At 42.1% G+C, this 17,110-nt stretch overlaps 1 protein-coding gene across 1 annotated transcript; it reads right to left on the reverse strand.

Annotated features, from left to right (window-relative positions):
* Positions 1–4,101: 4,101 nt before the first annotated feature.
* On the reverse strand, positions 4,102–4,548 carry LOC133726302 (uncharacterized mitochondrial protein AtMg00310-like). The gene has a single exon (XM_062153821.1). The coding sequence runs from the start codon at positions 4,546–4,548 to the stop codon at positions 4,102–4,104; it is 447 nt and encodes a 148-aa protein (XP_062009805.1).
* Positions 4,549–17,110: the final 12,562 nt, after the last annotated feature.

Consider the following 17,110-nt stretch of genomic DNA (forward strand, 5'->3'; position numbering starts at 1 on the left):
CAGATTTTTGGCAAAGGAAGTTTTGGGTTTTGTTTTGTGGTTTTTGCTTTTTTGGCTAGAGTCGTGCTGATAACGTGTTTAAGTATATTGGTATTGAGAGAGATTGATGAGAGAAGTGTATTTCATTATAGAGAATAGGAGCCCTATATATAGGGATTACAAAGTGCATAATCTAAGAGTACAAGGATTCCTTATCTAACTTGGAGTAGGAAACCTCTCCTATTACAACTATAGAACTTATCCTAGTTTGACTAGGCACACTAAGTGTCAATATCCTTCAACAATATTGTTGTTTTGGTGTAGTGCTATGCGTATGTATATTTCTGAAAAGAATAAGCAGAGTCGGAGTTCAGTCCATTGGAAAAATTTGGCTGTAAGTTACACCACTTGTGGTTTTCAAAAAACAGTTTTCCATGCCAAGTTTTCACTTGTTAATTCATTTGCTTGTGTTTAGGGCATTCCTCCCCAACCTAGCAACAAGGAGTGCGGGTACTTTATCATGCGATACATGAGAGATATCATTGAGGATAAAGACATGTCATTGTTTCCTTCCAAGGTATCAACATATATAGCTATAAATAGTCACTTGACTCAATTTCTATTAAGTGTGTTATTATATCTATGCCTTATTCACCAAAATGATTAACTGATCCTTTTGATATAATTAACTGATTTCAGTGGGAGAGGAGAGGCAGTAGCCAATACACCCAGGTAGATATTGATCAAGTGCGAAATGAGTGGGGGAAGTTTGTTGTCAACACATATGTGCACGAGTCATGAAGTAGCACACTTGTTGCTGGTACATTTTAGATAAGGAAAGCATCTTTTTTGTGCTTCTCTGCTGGTACATTGTCATGCACCATGTGTGGCATATTTTGGAACCATATATGTGTATCAGCTTTTTGATGTCCCGAGTAGATGGGCATGCACTAGAATGCTTTTCTTGTGTAAAATGTTGGTTTCAATGATTGGGAAATGCATCCCTTTTGCTTTTGAAGTTTAAAGTAATGGTTATATGAATCATTTGATGGTTTGCAATGTTTATATTTGATACAGTACTGTTCATTTTGTAAATAGACCAAATGAATGCACAATCTAATTCAGGAATGGAATGTTCAAATGATCACACAACAGACCAAAGCTAATGATCACTGCGTGTTGTCTGAATGACCAAAAATGGGAGAAAAACACATTGTAATCAATATATCACACATCAGTTTTTAACGAATCAGTGTCTTCTGATTAATACTCAGACAACAGAATTAATTGAACTCTGTTGTCTTAATAGCTAATCACACAACAGAATTAATTGAACTCTGTTGTCCTACAAGTTAATCACACAACAGAAGCAATTGAACTCTGTTGTCCTAAATTTAATCACACAACAGATATAGTCTAAGAACTGAAGTTTGAAGAGCAATTAGACAACAGACAAAATAAAAAAATGTTGTCTGACATGATTAACATACAACGGTTGCAAACTGGCACTGTTGTCTGAAGACGCCCCTAAACTGCTGCGCGCTTGGCATCTGCCGAGCCATCTGCCGAGCTATCAAACAACAGTTATAACACATACCTGTTGTCTGTGTGTTTATCACACAACTGTGTTCCACCGTTGTCTGATTTTTAATCAGACAACGGCTCACTCTACAACGGTTATACATCAAATCACACAACGGTTTTTTGCCGTTGTCTGATAACAAAATTGGTGTAGTGTTAATGAACATTATGTTCTCACACACCATTAAAGAGCAGAACAAAAATGTATGAATTTACTGATAAACAGTTCAAAAGATCAACAATATTCGATGATCAATCTACTCTGACACCCTGTCGATGGCATATATACTCTCGATGAATTCATGTTTGTATGACAACTAAGACATTAATATCAATTAGGTCAAATTCTCCCCTCAATGGATCTTTCGAAAAATCAAACAAAACCAAATCATCAATGATTTATAATATCTTGCCTCAGCTTACTATTACATGCTAATATTAAATGGGAGATTTCTTTTGTTGTGGAAAGATAGGAGTGATGGAAGAGAAAGAGAATGATACATACATGGCTAGAGAAGGCATAGAAAGTCCGAGTTTAGATGTATTGGGTAGAAACTTCAGAGAGCAAGCAATTCAGAGCTATAAAGATATTGATCTTTTCTTATCAACATTACTCTCCTAGCTAGTCTGTTTAGGTGACATCACTTGATCTAGCTACAAATTATTTGTTTAATCAAAACCTGCCTCGTTTCTAATTATTACTACTTTGTTTTTGATGTGAGATGATGATGGTTCATCCGACAAGGAACCTTAATTGAGTTGAAGAAGCAATTTTTTGTATCAGGTTAATAATGTTAAACCCTAATAATGTTAAGGGTTTTCCTTTTTCTCTCTCACTAAAGTCAAAATTTGAGAACCCTTTCAGGAGTAAAACTTGTACAGACAGAAAAATGAGGTCAGAGGGGGGAGAAAAAAAAATGTTCTCAAAATTCTTGATCGTCCTTGTTGCTTTGACTTAAGTACGGGCAAATTATAATATGTGGTTAGAGCATCTCCAACAGACTAGCTAAATTCAATTTTTAGCTATATATAACTATTTTTAAAGCAAAAATCAACTCCAACAGACTAGCTATACCCAAGTTAAATTTAGCTTTAGCTAAAATGGCTAGCTATATTTAGCTAAAGAATCTTGCATAGCTAAAGCAAAAGTTATATTTCTCTCTCCTCTTTTGTCCACATGTCAGTTTACAATTCGATAAAATTTAGTATATTATTTAGAAATAGCTACTACTGCTGAAGCAACATTGTTAAATCAATAGTTATATTTCACATATTTAGCTAAATTTAACTAAAAAGTAATTCCTACTATAGGAGATGCTCTTACTACGAGTTAGTTTAACAGAGCTCCATCGCTTAAGTAACAAGAAAAACATATACCTAATTATTAATATGTTGTGCTTTACTACGAGTTAGTTTAACATAGCTAGATCGCTTAAGTAACAAGAAAAACATATATATAATTATTCTTTTTTTTTTTTTTTGAAGGGAAAGACGAGAAGCTTTATTAATGAAAACTAATTGTTACAAAGGATTTCATCAAGTGCTGGAGGGACATCCCCACTCCAAGAAACTTGCAACCCTGAAATAAGAGCACTACTAGCTAGCCTATGAGCAATCTTATTAGATTCCCTATAAACATGACAAAAGAAAGAACCCGCCAAAGAGGTCAAAGCCAGAGAGATATCATCAATAACTCTCCCAATCACAGAAGTATCCTCACCCTCTGCTTGAATAGCTTGGACCAACTGTAAGCAGTCAGTTTCAATAGTAACAGGTGACAAATGAAACTCTAAAGCTATCTGGTAAGCCAAATGACCAGCCAAAGCCTCCACCATATAAGGAGAAGTCACATTATCACAACGACAACAAGCACCAGCTACCAAATCACCCAAAGAATCACAGACTACAACACCAAGTCCTCCCCTATGCAGATTCACGTCAAAAGCACCATCAACATTGGCTTTTAGCCAACCAACTGAAGGAGGTGACCAAGGTTTGATCTGCCTACCTAATTTAACTCTGCTGTTCACACTAACCGCCTTGAAGCTATGAAAAAAAGACATCACTTGGAATTGAACTTGAGCTGGAGAATGAAACTTCCCAGACCAAACTCTCTGATTTCTTTCCTTCCAAACTCCCCAAATAAGCATAAGCAATAAATCAAAATCCTCATGTGACAAGCAAGACAGACAGAAACTCAACCAATCAATAATAGAGCTCACCGGTGCCGCCATAACTGGTTGTAGAGAAGGGAATAGAACGAAAAGGTCTTTCACAAATGCACACTCCCTGCTAATATGAGCAATAGACTCCTCTGCATCATTGCAGAAATAACAACCATCCTGGAGGTAAACTCTACGATCTCTAAGCTGAGAAACAATAGGTAAAATTGAAGCACAAGCTTTCCAAATGTGAACCTTAATTTTACCTGGAATCTTGGCTGCCCAAATGCATTTCCAGATAGGAGTGGACTCCATAAAACTAGAGCTAGCCGCGACATTAGGCACTTTTGGTTGTAAACCTTCCTTTCAAATCATAATGTCAAACCAATCTATCTGCTACATGATTAGAGCTAAGAGGAATAGAAAGAATTAGAGATGCATCACCCTCATCAAAATTAGCCGCAATCAAATCTCTATCCCACTGTCCATAACGCAATAGCTCACTAACTGAAACCAAGGCAGAATTGCCATACCATACAGGACGAAACAGAACTGGTCTAGGGAGCCATGCATCCTCCCAAATCCTGATCATAGCACCATCGCCAACCTGCCACCTCACTCCACGCTTGAGAGTTGGCTGCGCAGTGTAAATACCCCTCCAGCAAGCTGAAGGAGAACGAGCTATCGGAGCAGATAGAAAATCACTATGAGGAAAGTAACGAGCTTTAAACAACCTTCCAACCAAAGAACTAGGATTACTCAAAATTCTCCAGCCCTGCTTGGCTAGTAGAGCCAAATTATGCGCATACAAGTCCTGAAACCCCATCCCTCTTTCATCCTTGGGCCTACACAGGCGTTCTCAAGATATCCAGTGAATTTTCCGGTTATCTGGTTTACTCCCCCACCAAAAACGTGCACACATCTGATGAAGAGAGTCACAAAAGTTCTTCGGTCACAAAAAACAACTCATAGCATAAGAGGGAAGAGCCTGAGCCACAACCTTTATCAACAAATCCTTACTAGAACCGCTTAGTAATTGGCCTTGCCAACCTGCCAACTTCTTGCTCAAACTTTCTTTGATATAAGAAAAAGGTTCAGTTCTGTTGCGCCCCAAATAGGTAGGGAGGCCCAAATATTTCTCATGTTTGGCTTCAATACGTGTAGATACCTCTACTAGCAAGGCTAGTTTGCTATCTCACCAAGCATAAGTAACACCCTCTTTGGGACACCCACAAGCCATGGTAAGGCCCAACCGCTACTTGCATCTTGTAGCCCTATGTTCAAGCTACGCTACGGTATCCGGAAGTCGCAAATCCGCCGCCAGGAAGCCACCTTTTCAGCCTTGCCAAGTTGCCTCCGCAACTAGGCATTTTTATACTAGAATAGTTGTTTGCTTGTCCCACATCGAAAACCATGTAAAGGAAGAGCACTCCTTCACTTATAAAAGGAACTCTCCTCCCACTTAAACACCATTCATTCCATATCCAACTCTCCATTACATACTTTGTAATCCCCCTTTGCGCCGCAAGGCTCAACACACTAGTACAACATTCAGGTGGACGTGGGAGCTCATGCGGAGGCGAACCACTATACATCTCGTGTCAACTCTCTCTCTCTCTCTATCTCTCTCTCTCTCTAAAGCTAACTAGAGATCCCACGGATCACTAACATTAACATTGGCGCCGTCTGTGGGAAGCCGTCACACAAAGGCTTCGTCACACTTACCATTGAGTTAAGACATCTCAACATATCCTTAGCGGCCAAGTCATCTCAACATATCCTTAGCGTTGGGTTAACTTGTCTTAACTTGTCTCAACATCTCAACTTGTGCCATCAGCCAAGTCAACGCCGACCATGGCTGGTCAGCGCCCGGCGGAGTCGGTCAACGCCCGGCGGAGTCGGTCAACGCCCATCATGGCTTGATAAACTTTTGATCTCCGTTGACCATGGCGGGTCAACGCCCAACTTAAGAGTCAACGCCCAACAGGGTATGAAGATGACGATCTGCTCCGCTGCACAGGTCTGATCAACATCACCGCCGCTCCGCAGCTCCTCTTCGGAGTCCTCCGCCGAGTTCCAGGTCCGCTGCACCCCAGCTCCGCTGAACTCCGAGCCTCCGCCTAGCTCCAAGTCAAAGCAATCTCCGCTGACCACGCTTTGCTCCACCAGCGGCTAACCTCATCACCACCGAGCGACACCGCTGGAAGTTCACCGCCGAACTTCGAGCTTCACCGCCGGGATGCACCACTGGCAGCCACTTCCGCTGAACTTCACCAGCCAAGCAATAAACCGCTAGCAATCATCCGCCAAGCTTCATCGGCGGCCCCGCTAAGCTTACCATTGAGCTTCCCCTGCTAAACTCCTTAGCAGCAAGCACAAGGGCAGTCCGCCCAGCAGGCACCGCCAAACAAGCTTCCTCTCTCCCATCAAGCGCCTGCAACTTCACCACCATCGCCAGCGGATTGAGACACCGCCAGGTGGCAGCACCGCCAATCTCCAGCGGAAACTCATCCAGACCCCGCTAGCCAACTCCGCCGAGCCCCGAGCTCCGCTCCGCTGGACTGTCTCCGCTCCGCCAGACTGTCTTCGCTAGCTTGCCTCCGCCGGCCATGGACAGAGCACCGCTGACAGGCTCCGCCGACCAAATCGAGCTCCCACTACAACAAATATGGACTTTAGTGACCAAATCATAGTGACCAACCCATAATTGGTCATTAATAGAATGGAATTAATGACCAACATTACTATTTGGTCACTAAAATAGTTAGGGCTAAATTTTTTCTAACTCCCGCTCAATTATTTTATCTTAGTGACCAAATCTATAATTAATAGTGACCAGCTTATGTTCGGCCACTACAAACTTAATGACACTTGTAGGGAAACGTTGTCGTTTTGAACTTAGTGACCAACTATTTTTCATTTTCCTTGGTAAATTTTCAAGCGGCAAGTTTTCAGAGTCGAAAAATTTCGCGGTCTCCAAAAAGTTATAGGCGCGCTTCCAATTCTTGAATGAAAGATGGATATTGTGATATCCATCTTGTTCTTCTCTCACTTCGACTCTGACTCCAAGTCCAACTCAAATCTTCTCCGACTCATACCCATCGACTCTGACTCCGACTCAGATCTTCTCCTCTGCTCCTGTTGCCTTCTCCACTACTCCTATTGTAAGTATCTGTTTCACGAGGCTTGTCGAAAACTGATTCCACTCCATGGTTGAGCTATTGACTATGGGTTTTGTTTTTTTGGCAATCAAATTGACTTTGGGGTTTGAATAGAGAGGTTTCATGAAGCAATTTGGTACTTGAGTTAATTTTAGGGTTATGAATGTTTGGGTTTTGATTTGGTTTGATTTTCCTTATTTCTAATTTTTATTGATCAGGTTGCTTTTCATATATCTATTTCAAGGATTACCTGGAGACGACGAAGAAGGATTGACAAATAAACGATTGGCTTTTCGTATTTCTGGGTCTGGTAAGAAGTTGCCAGTAGACAGTAGTTCGATTTTTTTTTCCCATATAACTTGACTTTCTATGGCTGTGTTCTTTTGTATTATCACTTCTATATATTGTGGATTTTAGGAAGTTTAGGAGTTGATTTTGCGATTAACTTGTATTCTGAATTATTTGCTTTACTCTTAAACGATATCCAAAGGGGGTTTGGTTTCAAGCGTGAGTTCTTCTTTGACAGCAATCCTTTTTTTCAACATCCTGTCTTAACAAAGACTTATGACATGATTGACGAGGATTTACCCATTTTAAGAAAAGCAATAGGGTAAGTTTCATCTCTCGCTTGTCTACATATGTTAAGTAATCTGGTTTGCTAAGTTATAATTATGTTATGAGCAGAAAGGCAACTGCATGGTTCTTTGTATCTACTTAACAATAACTTGGTTGAAACTTGTGCTTTGTAGGACTGAGATAGAATGGTATAGCAGAACACGTTTGACACCAAATCTCAATGAGAAGAGGCTTTATGAGGGCACTAACAATTGGGGAAGTTTCTTTAACTTTTTCAGTCCACCCCAAGTCCCCAGAGTTATAGATGGAAAAGCGGTAAGATTGTCTTCTTTACTTTTGTTATTTGACTCTGTGGTTTCTTATTTATTCTTATTGGGTGAGCTCATGATACATGCATGTGTTCTTTAAATTCCCAAATTCTGTGTTCGTTTGATGTTTGGACCTTTATACTGAGTAACTGAGATATTCCTCTTTTTTCTTTTCTTATGTTCTTGACATTGTTCTTTACAGGTCAACCATTCGAGAGGTCATTCCCCATGCTGTGTCATGGTTTGCAAAAAAGTAAAGAGAACCTTTTTTCTCCTTTAATATTTAATAGGCTCATCATCCTCTCTCTCTCTCTCTCTCAATTTTTATTGTATTTATTTTATAGTGGACCAACTTCTGCCACCTCTCTCCTCGGTAGTTCGCCTATCAGAATATCCAATCTTGCCTCTGGAGGAGTTCTCAACGACCAGGCAGTGCTAGTGCGCACTTTCAATGCTAGTAACCTAATTACATATTTAAAAAAAAGACTGATATTTCGATATTGTTGGCTTATCACCATTAGCTTTCCATTCCCCTATTTGCGGTTTACATGTTTGATTAGTTCGGGGTTTTGGTATTTGCGCGGGATAAGATGCAGATTTTAGATGGACAGGACTCTGTGATCCTGAGGAGCCTTGGACATATCCAGGCATGATTATCACTATCTTGATTGGTCAAATTTTTTATGTTCTTAATGCTTCATTATTTGGAGCACTGTTATTGTTGATTTGTGGTTTATATGTTATTTTAAGTCAGTATCTTGGCTCAAATTTTGGTAGTTCAGACTTTAGTATTTACAACTCTGTTTTTTGGTTGTTAAATAACTGTTATTTTTATTCAACTCAATATATTTGGTCTTATTTCAAATTGTTTAATACTAGATACCAACAGGAATGCCACTAATGAAATGATTGTTATTGAGTTATAAAAACTATTTGATGAAGTAGTTAAATATTTCAATTTGTTTAATACATGAGACTTGATTTTTGAACTTTCAGAGGAAACTTGATAAACTGGAGGAAGAGTTTTTCAAAAAGAGAGGAGCACTTAGAGCCAAGTATGAAGAATTGTATGAACATCTCTACAACAAGGTATCATACATGGTGATCTACATAATTATACATATGTATTAAGAAACCTTCTCTATTTGTCTTTTAGAATTTTAGTGTCTTAGGCGGATCAATCAGCCTGTCACTTTTTCACCCATTTTGACACTGGTTGATGAGCTTAGGTTGTAGAAACTATCACCCAAACTGGAAATTTAAAAACTACATCGATCTCTCGCTGATTATCCCTGCTTGCCAATTGATCTGTGAGTGCATGTGCATTCATATGCTAGGAAGCTCATGCTTTGTATCTTTATGTGCATATTTAATTTCTATGGTCATACTCTCCTAAGTTCTTTCAGATCAGTTATTTTTTTTAATCTCTATGCGGGTGTATCTCAAATTCAGTTGGATGTTCCTGATTCCTCTTTTTTTTTTCTTTTTTTTTCTCTCTCTCATTTTGGTTATGTTCAGTTGGATGTTCTCTTAACCCATGGTCTTCTACAGTTATTATGATACTTTTTTTCCTACTGTTTTTTGTGTGCAAGTTCAGATAATGTCTGATTAATTTTGATCTGATTCATTTTACATATGCAGCAAATCATGCTCAAGTGAGGGAGGCAAATCAAGGTAGATCAAGCAGAAAGACAAGCAATGCAACTTGTAGAGTGAGTTGATGGCTGCAAAGTCTACTGCAGCTCAGCAATGAGGAGTTAGAGATAGTCAAAGCTGGCGCCTCTCAACAAAATGAAGAGTTAGAGGCAGTGAAGGCTAGAGCCACTGCACAAAATGAAGAGTTGGAGGCACTAAAGGCAAGACAAAATCATACTGACATACTTTTACTTAAATTGACGGCGCAGTTATCCTCTCAAAACTGATGGTATGCATACATGATTCATTTGTGCTGTTGCAATTATATTATATCAAGGAAATATAATTAGTGTATATAGTGAATACTAGGCCTTTCTTAGATGCAGGTCTTACCTACATTAGGATGAAGATTATAACTTGTTGTATATGTTTTGTTATATTCCAGATTGGTCTAACCTTCAAAAAAGTACATCTTGCAAACTACCATTGAAGGCTTATTGAACTTCTAGGAAGACTTGTATGTATTTCAATTTATTTTGAAATTGCTATTAAGGATGGATATTGACATTTGTATATTTTGGATTTGCAAATTTAATTAGTATTTCAGGATAAAGATACATGCCTTATATTGTATTAATATTGATATATAACTGGTTTTTGAGTAAATTTGATTTTGTGGTGTTGGAGTATTGAAGGCTACTTTGATTTGTATTGACGCACTAAATGATCAGGTTTGTTTTAACAACCAGGAAAAATTGCCAATTTAGTTACTAAAGTACCAATGATCTAGCAATATGGTCACTAAAAGCATGTCAATGAATGGTTTTCAATGACCAAATTTTGCAATTCAGTGACCATTGGTAACACCTTTAGTGATGAATCTGTAGGTCACTAATGCTATTATTATTTGTGACCATAAGACCGTGGTCACTAAAGACATTTTGAATTAGTGACTGTAAAATCGTGGTCACTAAAGACATTTTGAATTAGTGACCAACTTACATTTGTTGGTCACTAAATAGAATTAGTGAGGGACCTATAGTGACCACCCAAATTTGGTCACTAACCATATTTAGTGACCAGATTTGTTAGTTTCAGTGACCAATGTAGTGGTCATTAATACCCAGATTTGTTGTAGTGTCCGCTCCGCCGAGCATCCTCCGTTAGCCAAGGCTCCGCTCCGCTGGCCAACCCCCGCTAGCAAAAGGCCGACACGAGCCTCCGCTGCCCCTCCAGGAGCCAAAGCTGGACTGTTCACCGCCGAACTTCTCCTCCGCTGGACTGTTCACCGCCGAACTCCATCTCCGCTGAGCATCCCCCACCTGGTCTGGGCACCCATGGAGATCATCTGTTCACCATGGCCACCACCATTCCATCTTCGATCATCCTCTCCGCAGGTGCTCCGCTCCGCCGAGCTTCAACGCTGGCCAAACCTCCGCTCCGCCAGGCAAAGCTTCCGCCAGCCAATCCTTCCGCCGGCGAGTCCTCCACCAGAGGGATCACAACCGCCACCAGCCTCTTCTGGAACGCTACCGCTAGCACCAGCACCGGCCGTCACCTCAGCACCGCCAACTGTAGCCTCGCTGAGCTCTGAGACACCGCCGGCCAACTTCAACGGCAAGGCACAACTCTGCCTACCCCAGGCCTCTGCCCAACTTCGAAGTCCCGCCCAACTTCGACATCGAAACACCGCATCCGCCAGATAAGTCACTATATCTTATCTTTTACGCTCTTTCAATTTGAGCTACTGCCATGCCAATACCATGCTTTTACTACTTCTAAGCATGCTTATAGAATATCACACTTGATATATCTTTACATGCTTCCATAACTTTTAAGCATGCCTACAACATTTCGTAAATTTGGCAACATTTTCTAGGTCTCACATGCTAGATATGTCATGCTTCACATACCGATCTCAATGATCCTTTAGCATATCTACAAAAATGCAAAAATGATATTAGCATCCACATTACAAGTACATGCTATACACATATGCCATGCTTCTATTTTAATTGCAACCCAATTAAATAGACATGGGACATTCGAACAAAATATTATTACTTGCTCTATGTGTTTATAGTTTTTCATAACGCCTCATAATGACAATAACCGCTACGCGGCATTGCAGTCAAGTTTCTCCTCCGAGAAATAGCGAAGGGACTAGTTAACACAGCCCACGGCAGCCATTGATCCGGCAGTTAACCCCGACGCTTGGGTACCAAAGATTGGGCTCGCTACCCAACACCCTCTGCTCCGTGCAGCTCCCCCTCAACAAACAATTTACCGACCTTCCGGAGGTCCGTCGTGGCTGGGGAGTGGGGGACTCCCTGGCGGGCCTAGCAGGGGCCCACTGAAAGGGCAAAAGCGTTCGCTCCAACCAATTCTAGATGGACGACGCACTCGCACTAATTATGCTTGATATACGGCACAAAGCTACGCTTTGATATCAACCCGCAAGAACACCCTCCTTGACTGGGGACTTCGGGGACTTATACATACAGCCCAGCATAATTAGCAACGGCAACGCTCATGCCTCAGGGCATCACCATCGAGCTACCCTTTAATGCCTCATGACAACACCGAGCTCCGAGCTCGTGCTTCAGCGGCACCGCCGAGCTTTCACGCTCTCGCCTCAGCGGCAACCCTTGAGCTTCCGCTCACGAGCTTTCCGCTCATGCCTTCGCGGCACCCTTGAGCTCACCGCTCACGCCTTCCCGGCATCACGAGCTTCCACTCACGGGCTTCCGCTCACGCCTTCCCGGCAACCCTTGAGCTTCCGCTCACGAGCTTTCCACTCATGCCTTCGCTGCACCCTTGAGCTTCCGCTCACGAGCTCACCGCTCATGCCTTCCCGGCAACCCTTGAGCTTCCGCTCATGCCTTCCCGGCACCCACGAGCTTCCCGCTCATGCCTTCCCGGCACCCCGAGCTTCTGCTCATGCCTTCCCGGCAACCCACGAGCTTTCGCTCACGCGTTCCCGGCACCCCGAGCTTCCGCTCATGCCTTCCCGGCACCCCGAGCTTCCGCTTATGTCTTCCCGGCAACCCACGAGCTTCCCGCTCATGCCTTCCCGGCACCCCGAGCTTCCGTTCACGAGCTTCCCGCTCATGCCTTCCCGGCACCCCGAGCTTCCGCTCATGCCTTCCCGGCAACCCACGAGCTTCCGCTCACGCCTTCCCGGCACCCCGAGCTTCCGCTCATGCCTTCCCGGCAACCCTTGAGCTTCCTGCTCACGAGCTTCCCGCTCATGCCTTCCCGGCACCCCAAGCTTCCGCTCATGCCTCCCCGGCAACCCTTGAGCTTCCCGCTCATGCCTTCCCGGCAACCCCGACTTTCCCGCTCACGAGCTTTCCGCTCATGCCTTCCCGGCAATCCTCGAGCTTTACGCTCATGTCTACTCGACACACCACACGTTAATGGAACATTGAATTTTTCTACCATTTGTCATTTAGCAACCGCGACAAATCAAATTCTTTTCGCGTTCCATTAATACGACCGAAAACCAAACAGACACAAACCGTACGCGCGGTCATCGTTCATAAGTTACAAAAGCATACCTTCGCGGCGCTCATGCAACTTGCATCTCACGAGCATAACCCCGTCAAACTCGACCTCGTTCGTCTCCTTGCGCGCGTCACACATTTATCATATGCAATCCATATGCTCACACGACCATGTATCACGCACCTCGTACATTCGTATATGCCAAACGCATATCAGTGCAACTCACATTTGTTGCCCAGTGCAACAAGCATTCTACATATGCCTATTTTTTGTCTTTGTTGTGCAGGTTAATGAGTCCCTTCTTGCTTACGGAGTTCGGGGACTTGTAGGGGCTCTGTGCCGCCCGGTTACTTATGCTTGATGACTTCGTGGTTATAACTCCCCAAACAAGAAGCTCCTCTTACTTGGGGACTTCGGGTACTTCGGGGACTTGTAGATACCTCTACTAGCAAGGCTAGTTTGCTATCTCACCAAGCATAAGTAACACCCTCTTTGGGACACCCACAAGCCATGGTGAGGCCCAACCGCTACTTGCATCTTGTAGCCCTATGTTCAAGCTACGCTACGGTATCCGAAAGTCGCAAATCCGCCGCCGGGAAGCCACCTTTCCAGCCTTGCCAAGTTGCCTCCGCAACTAGGCATTTCTATACTAGAATAGTTGTTTGCTTGTCCCACATCGAAAACCATGTGAAGGAAGAGCACTCCTTCACTTATAAAAGGAACTCTCCTCCCACTTAAACACTATTCATTCCATATCCAACACTTCATTACATACTTTGTAATCCCCATTTGCGCCGCAAGGCTCAACACACTAGTACAACATTCAAGTGGACGTAGTCTCCCGCTCATGCGGAGGCGAACCACTATACATCTCGTGTCAACTCTCTCTCTCTCTCTCTATCTCTCTCTCTCTCTAAAGCTAACTAGAGATCCCACGGATCACTAACGTTAACAATACGAATTCCCAGAAAACCAGCCATAGCCTGTTTGTCTGCCTCTGGAACTTTCTTGCTGAAAACAATACTGCTTTTAGAAAAATTAATCTGTTGACCATCCGCCAACTCGTAATCATCCAACACCTTCTTAATATGAAAACACTCAGCTATGCGAGCTCTGCCAAACAACAAGCTGTCATCTGCAAATAATAGATGATGAATAACAGGCGCATCTTCGCAGACACTAATACTCCCCCACCAAAAACGTGCACACATCTGATGAAGAGAGTCACAAAAGTCCTTCGGTAACAAAAAAAAACTCATAGCATAAGAGGGAAGAACCTGAGCCACAACCCTTATCAACAAATCCTTACTAGAACCGCTTAGTAATTGGCCTTGCCAACCTGCCAACTTCTTGCTCAAACTTTCTTTGATATAAGAAAAAGGTTCAGTTCTGTTGCGCCCCAAATAGGTAGGGAGGCCCAAATATTTCTCATGTTTGGCTTCAATACGAATTCCCAGAAAACCAGCCATAGCCTGTTTGTCTGCCTCTGGAACTTTCTTGCTGAAAACAATACTGCTTTTAGAAAAATTAATCTGTTGACCATCCGCCAACTCGTAATCATCCAACACCTTCTTAATATGAAAACACTCAGCTATGCGAGCTCTGCCAAACAACAAGCTGTCATCTGCAAATAATAGATGATGAATAACAGGCGCATCTTCGCAGACACTAATACCTTGCAACTCCCCATTCAATACTTTACGCTCTAATAAAGCAGAAAATACTTCAGCACAAAGTAAGAAAAGGTAAGGTGATAGTGGATCCCCTTGACGGAGTCCCCATAAAGTAATGCATATCTAACTGTAGAGACACATTGCATAATCAATGCAACCCAAGATTCATCAAAACCGAAGCGGAGCAAGACAGATTCAAGAAAACTCCACTCCATACGGTCATATGCTTTGCTCATATCCAATTTCAGAGAAAAGACACCATCTGTACTAGAATGACAATTATGAATGTAGTGTGATACCTCATTTGCCACCAAAGTATTATCGGTAATCAGCGTCCCAGGAATGAAAGCACTCTGAAAAGGACTAATAATCTGAGATAAAATCTTCTTAAGTCTATTAGTGATAGCTTTAGAACAGATTTTATACACAACATTACACAAGGCGATGGGACGAAGATCATAAACAGACTGAGGATTCTTAACCTTCAGCATCAAGCAAATATGAGTGAAATTGACCTCACCTAGTAGCTGCCTAGAATGTAGAAAATTCTGCACCGCATCAACAACATCACCCCCAACAACATCCCAGTACTTCTGAAAGAACAAGGGAGGCATACCATCTGGACATGGGGCTTTGGTAGGGTACATCTGGAATAATGCAGCCTTGACTTCCACCGTCGTATAAGGAGCACAAAGGTTGGCATTCATACTTGCCGTAACCCTAGGCTGCAATAGATCAATAACAGAATGCATATGACCGTAATCAATTTCACTTGCCTTGAACATTTTAGAAAAATAATGAAGCACAACAGACTCCATCCCTTCTGCCGACTCTTGCCAAGTACCATTGTGATAAAAAAGCCCTTGCAATCGATTCTTGGCTCTCTTATTTGAAGCTTTTCGATGGAAGTACTTCGTATTTCTATCTCCCTCCGCTAGCCAAGTCACCTTAGAGCGTTGACGCCAATAAGCATTCTCTTCTTCGAGCAAAGCATCCAACTTTGAATTCAACAGAACACTCTCTTGTTGATTTGACTCGGATAGAGGCTGAGAAAGTAGGGATTGCAATCTTTCCCTTAATAGCCCAATCTCCCGTTTACGAACTCCAAAAACCAGTCTCTGCCAATCATTTAGAGAGAACCGGATCTGTGTAATCTTCTTACGTACAGACCTGGAACATAGGAAAACCAGGGACAGCAACCTCCCACCCCTCCTGCACGACATCCAGGCACTCTGGACGCTGCGTCCAGCAACTCTCAAAGCGGAATCGATACCGCTGCCTCACTACCGGCCTCGGTGGAACTTGGAAAACTCCCAACAGGATCGGAACATGGTCGCCATGGATAGGCGCCAAATGACGCACATGCTCCGCCGTGAAGATATCAGACCAAGTGGTCGTGGCCACTGCACGGTCCAGTCTGCTCCTCATCCCCGGCCCCTTCCGAATCTGTCGAACCGGAACCGTTTGTATTCATTGTTGTAAATTGCAGTTTTGAATGCCTTAACGACCATCAATTTGACTGAAATTTTGCAGAGATGATCTATACATTAGGACTTAAAAACTGAACGGTTAAGATGTAAATGTGTGATCGGAAAGTGGGGAAAAATGGGAAATCCGTACCTTTTACTTAGGTACGGATGTCCGCACCCAAAAAACCCTATATATATATATATATACGCGCATATGCATGAATTAGTGGAATTTATTTTACTCATAAATGGAATTAAATTCAGGAAGACTTTTCTTTCCGGATTAATTTTGATTTCAAAGATGATAGCTTCTGTGCGCCCGTGTCCTAATATTTTAACTTGAATATTTGCGACTAATAGATTTTATTAATGTGACCCAATTTTTTTTTTTTTTTGAAAGGGTGACTAGGGTTCTATCAATATGAAGGGTGTATAAACCATATGTTGATATGTACGTAGATGTGACAATGAGTTTCCTTTATGGATCATGATTATTTTCCATTTGAATAATTTAACCTACCTAGCTTCACCTACACTGATCTTCTAGTGCATCTTCCTACTTTTTTGGTGAAAACTAAAATGAATAGATCTGTCATTTCCTAACAGGACAAAGGATAAAGGACGAAGCTAGCCTTCAACAAATGCCATTGACGCATTCTTGATCAGGTTATAGCTGGAGAAGGAAGCTAGGATGCATTTGGGGTTTTAAAGGGTTAGAAATTAGAGCGCTTGCCGCACCAACTTCTTGTCTAATCATCTCAATGGTCAAACGGGTCACAGTCACGTCCTTATCCTTGTGTAAGTGTTGCAAAACCTAAATAAAAATACACAAGTTATATAGAACTGTTAGCACTACTTAGTACATAATTGAAGCAATATTGTGATTCTTCTGAAAATTAATCAACATCCTCTGTGATTAAACTAGCTGTCCTCTGTGATCGGTCTTGGTATATATGATGTTTTCTGGCTAGTTCATATAAACTGCTTATATATATAGGTAAAACTGGAGAAAAACTGTGATCGATACGTGATCCCCACACATCCTTATCCTTGTGTAAA

The sequence above is a fragment of the Rosa rugosa genome, chromosome 1 (assembly GCF_958449725.1).
Source record: "Rosa rugosa chromosome 1, drRosRugo1.1, whole genome shotgun sequence".
NCBI classification, from domain to species: domain Eukaryota; kingdom Viridiplantae; phylum Streptophyta; class Magnoliopsida; order Rosales; family Rosaceae; genus Rosa; species Rosa rugosa.

Coding starts and splice junctions, on each gene's coding strand:
- LOC133726302 (XM_062153821.1), bottom strand. CDS start 4,548: ATGGGGTTTCAGGACTTGTATGCGCATAATTTGGCTCTACTAGCCAAG.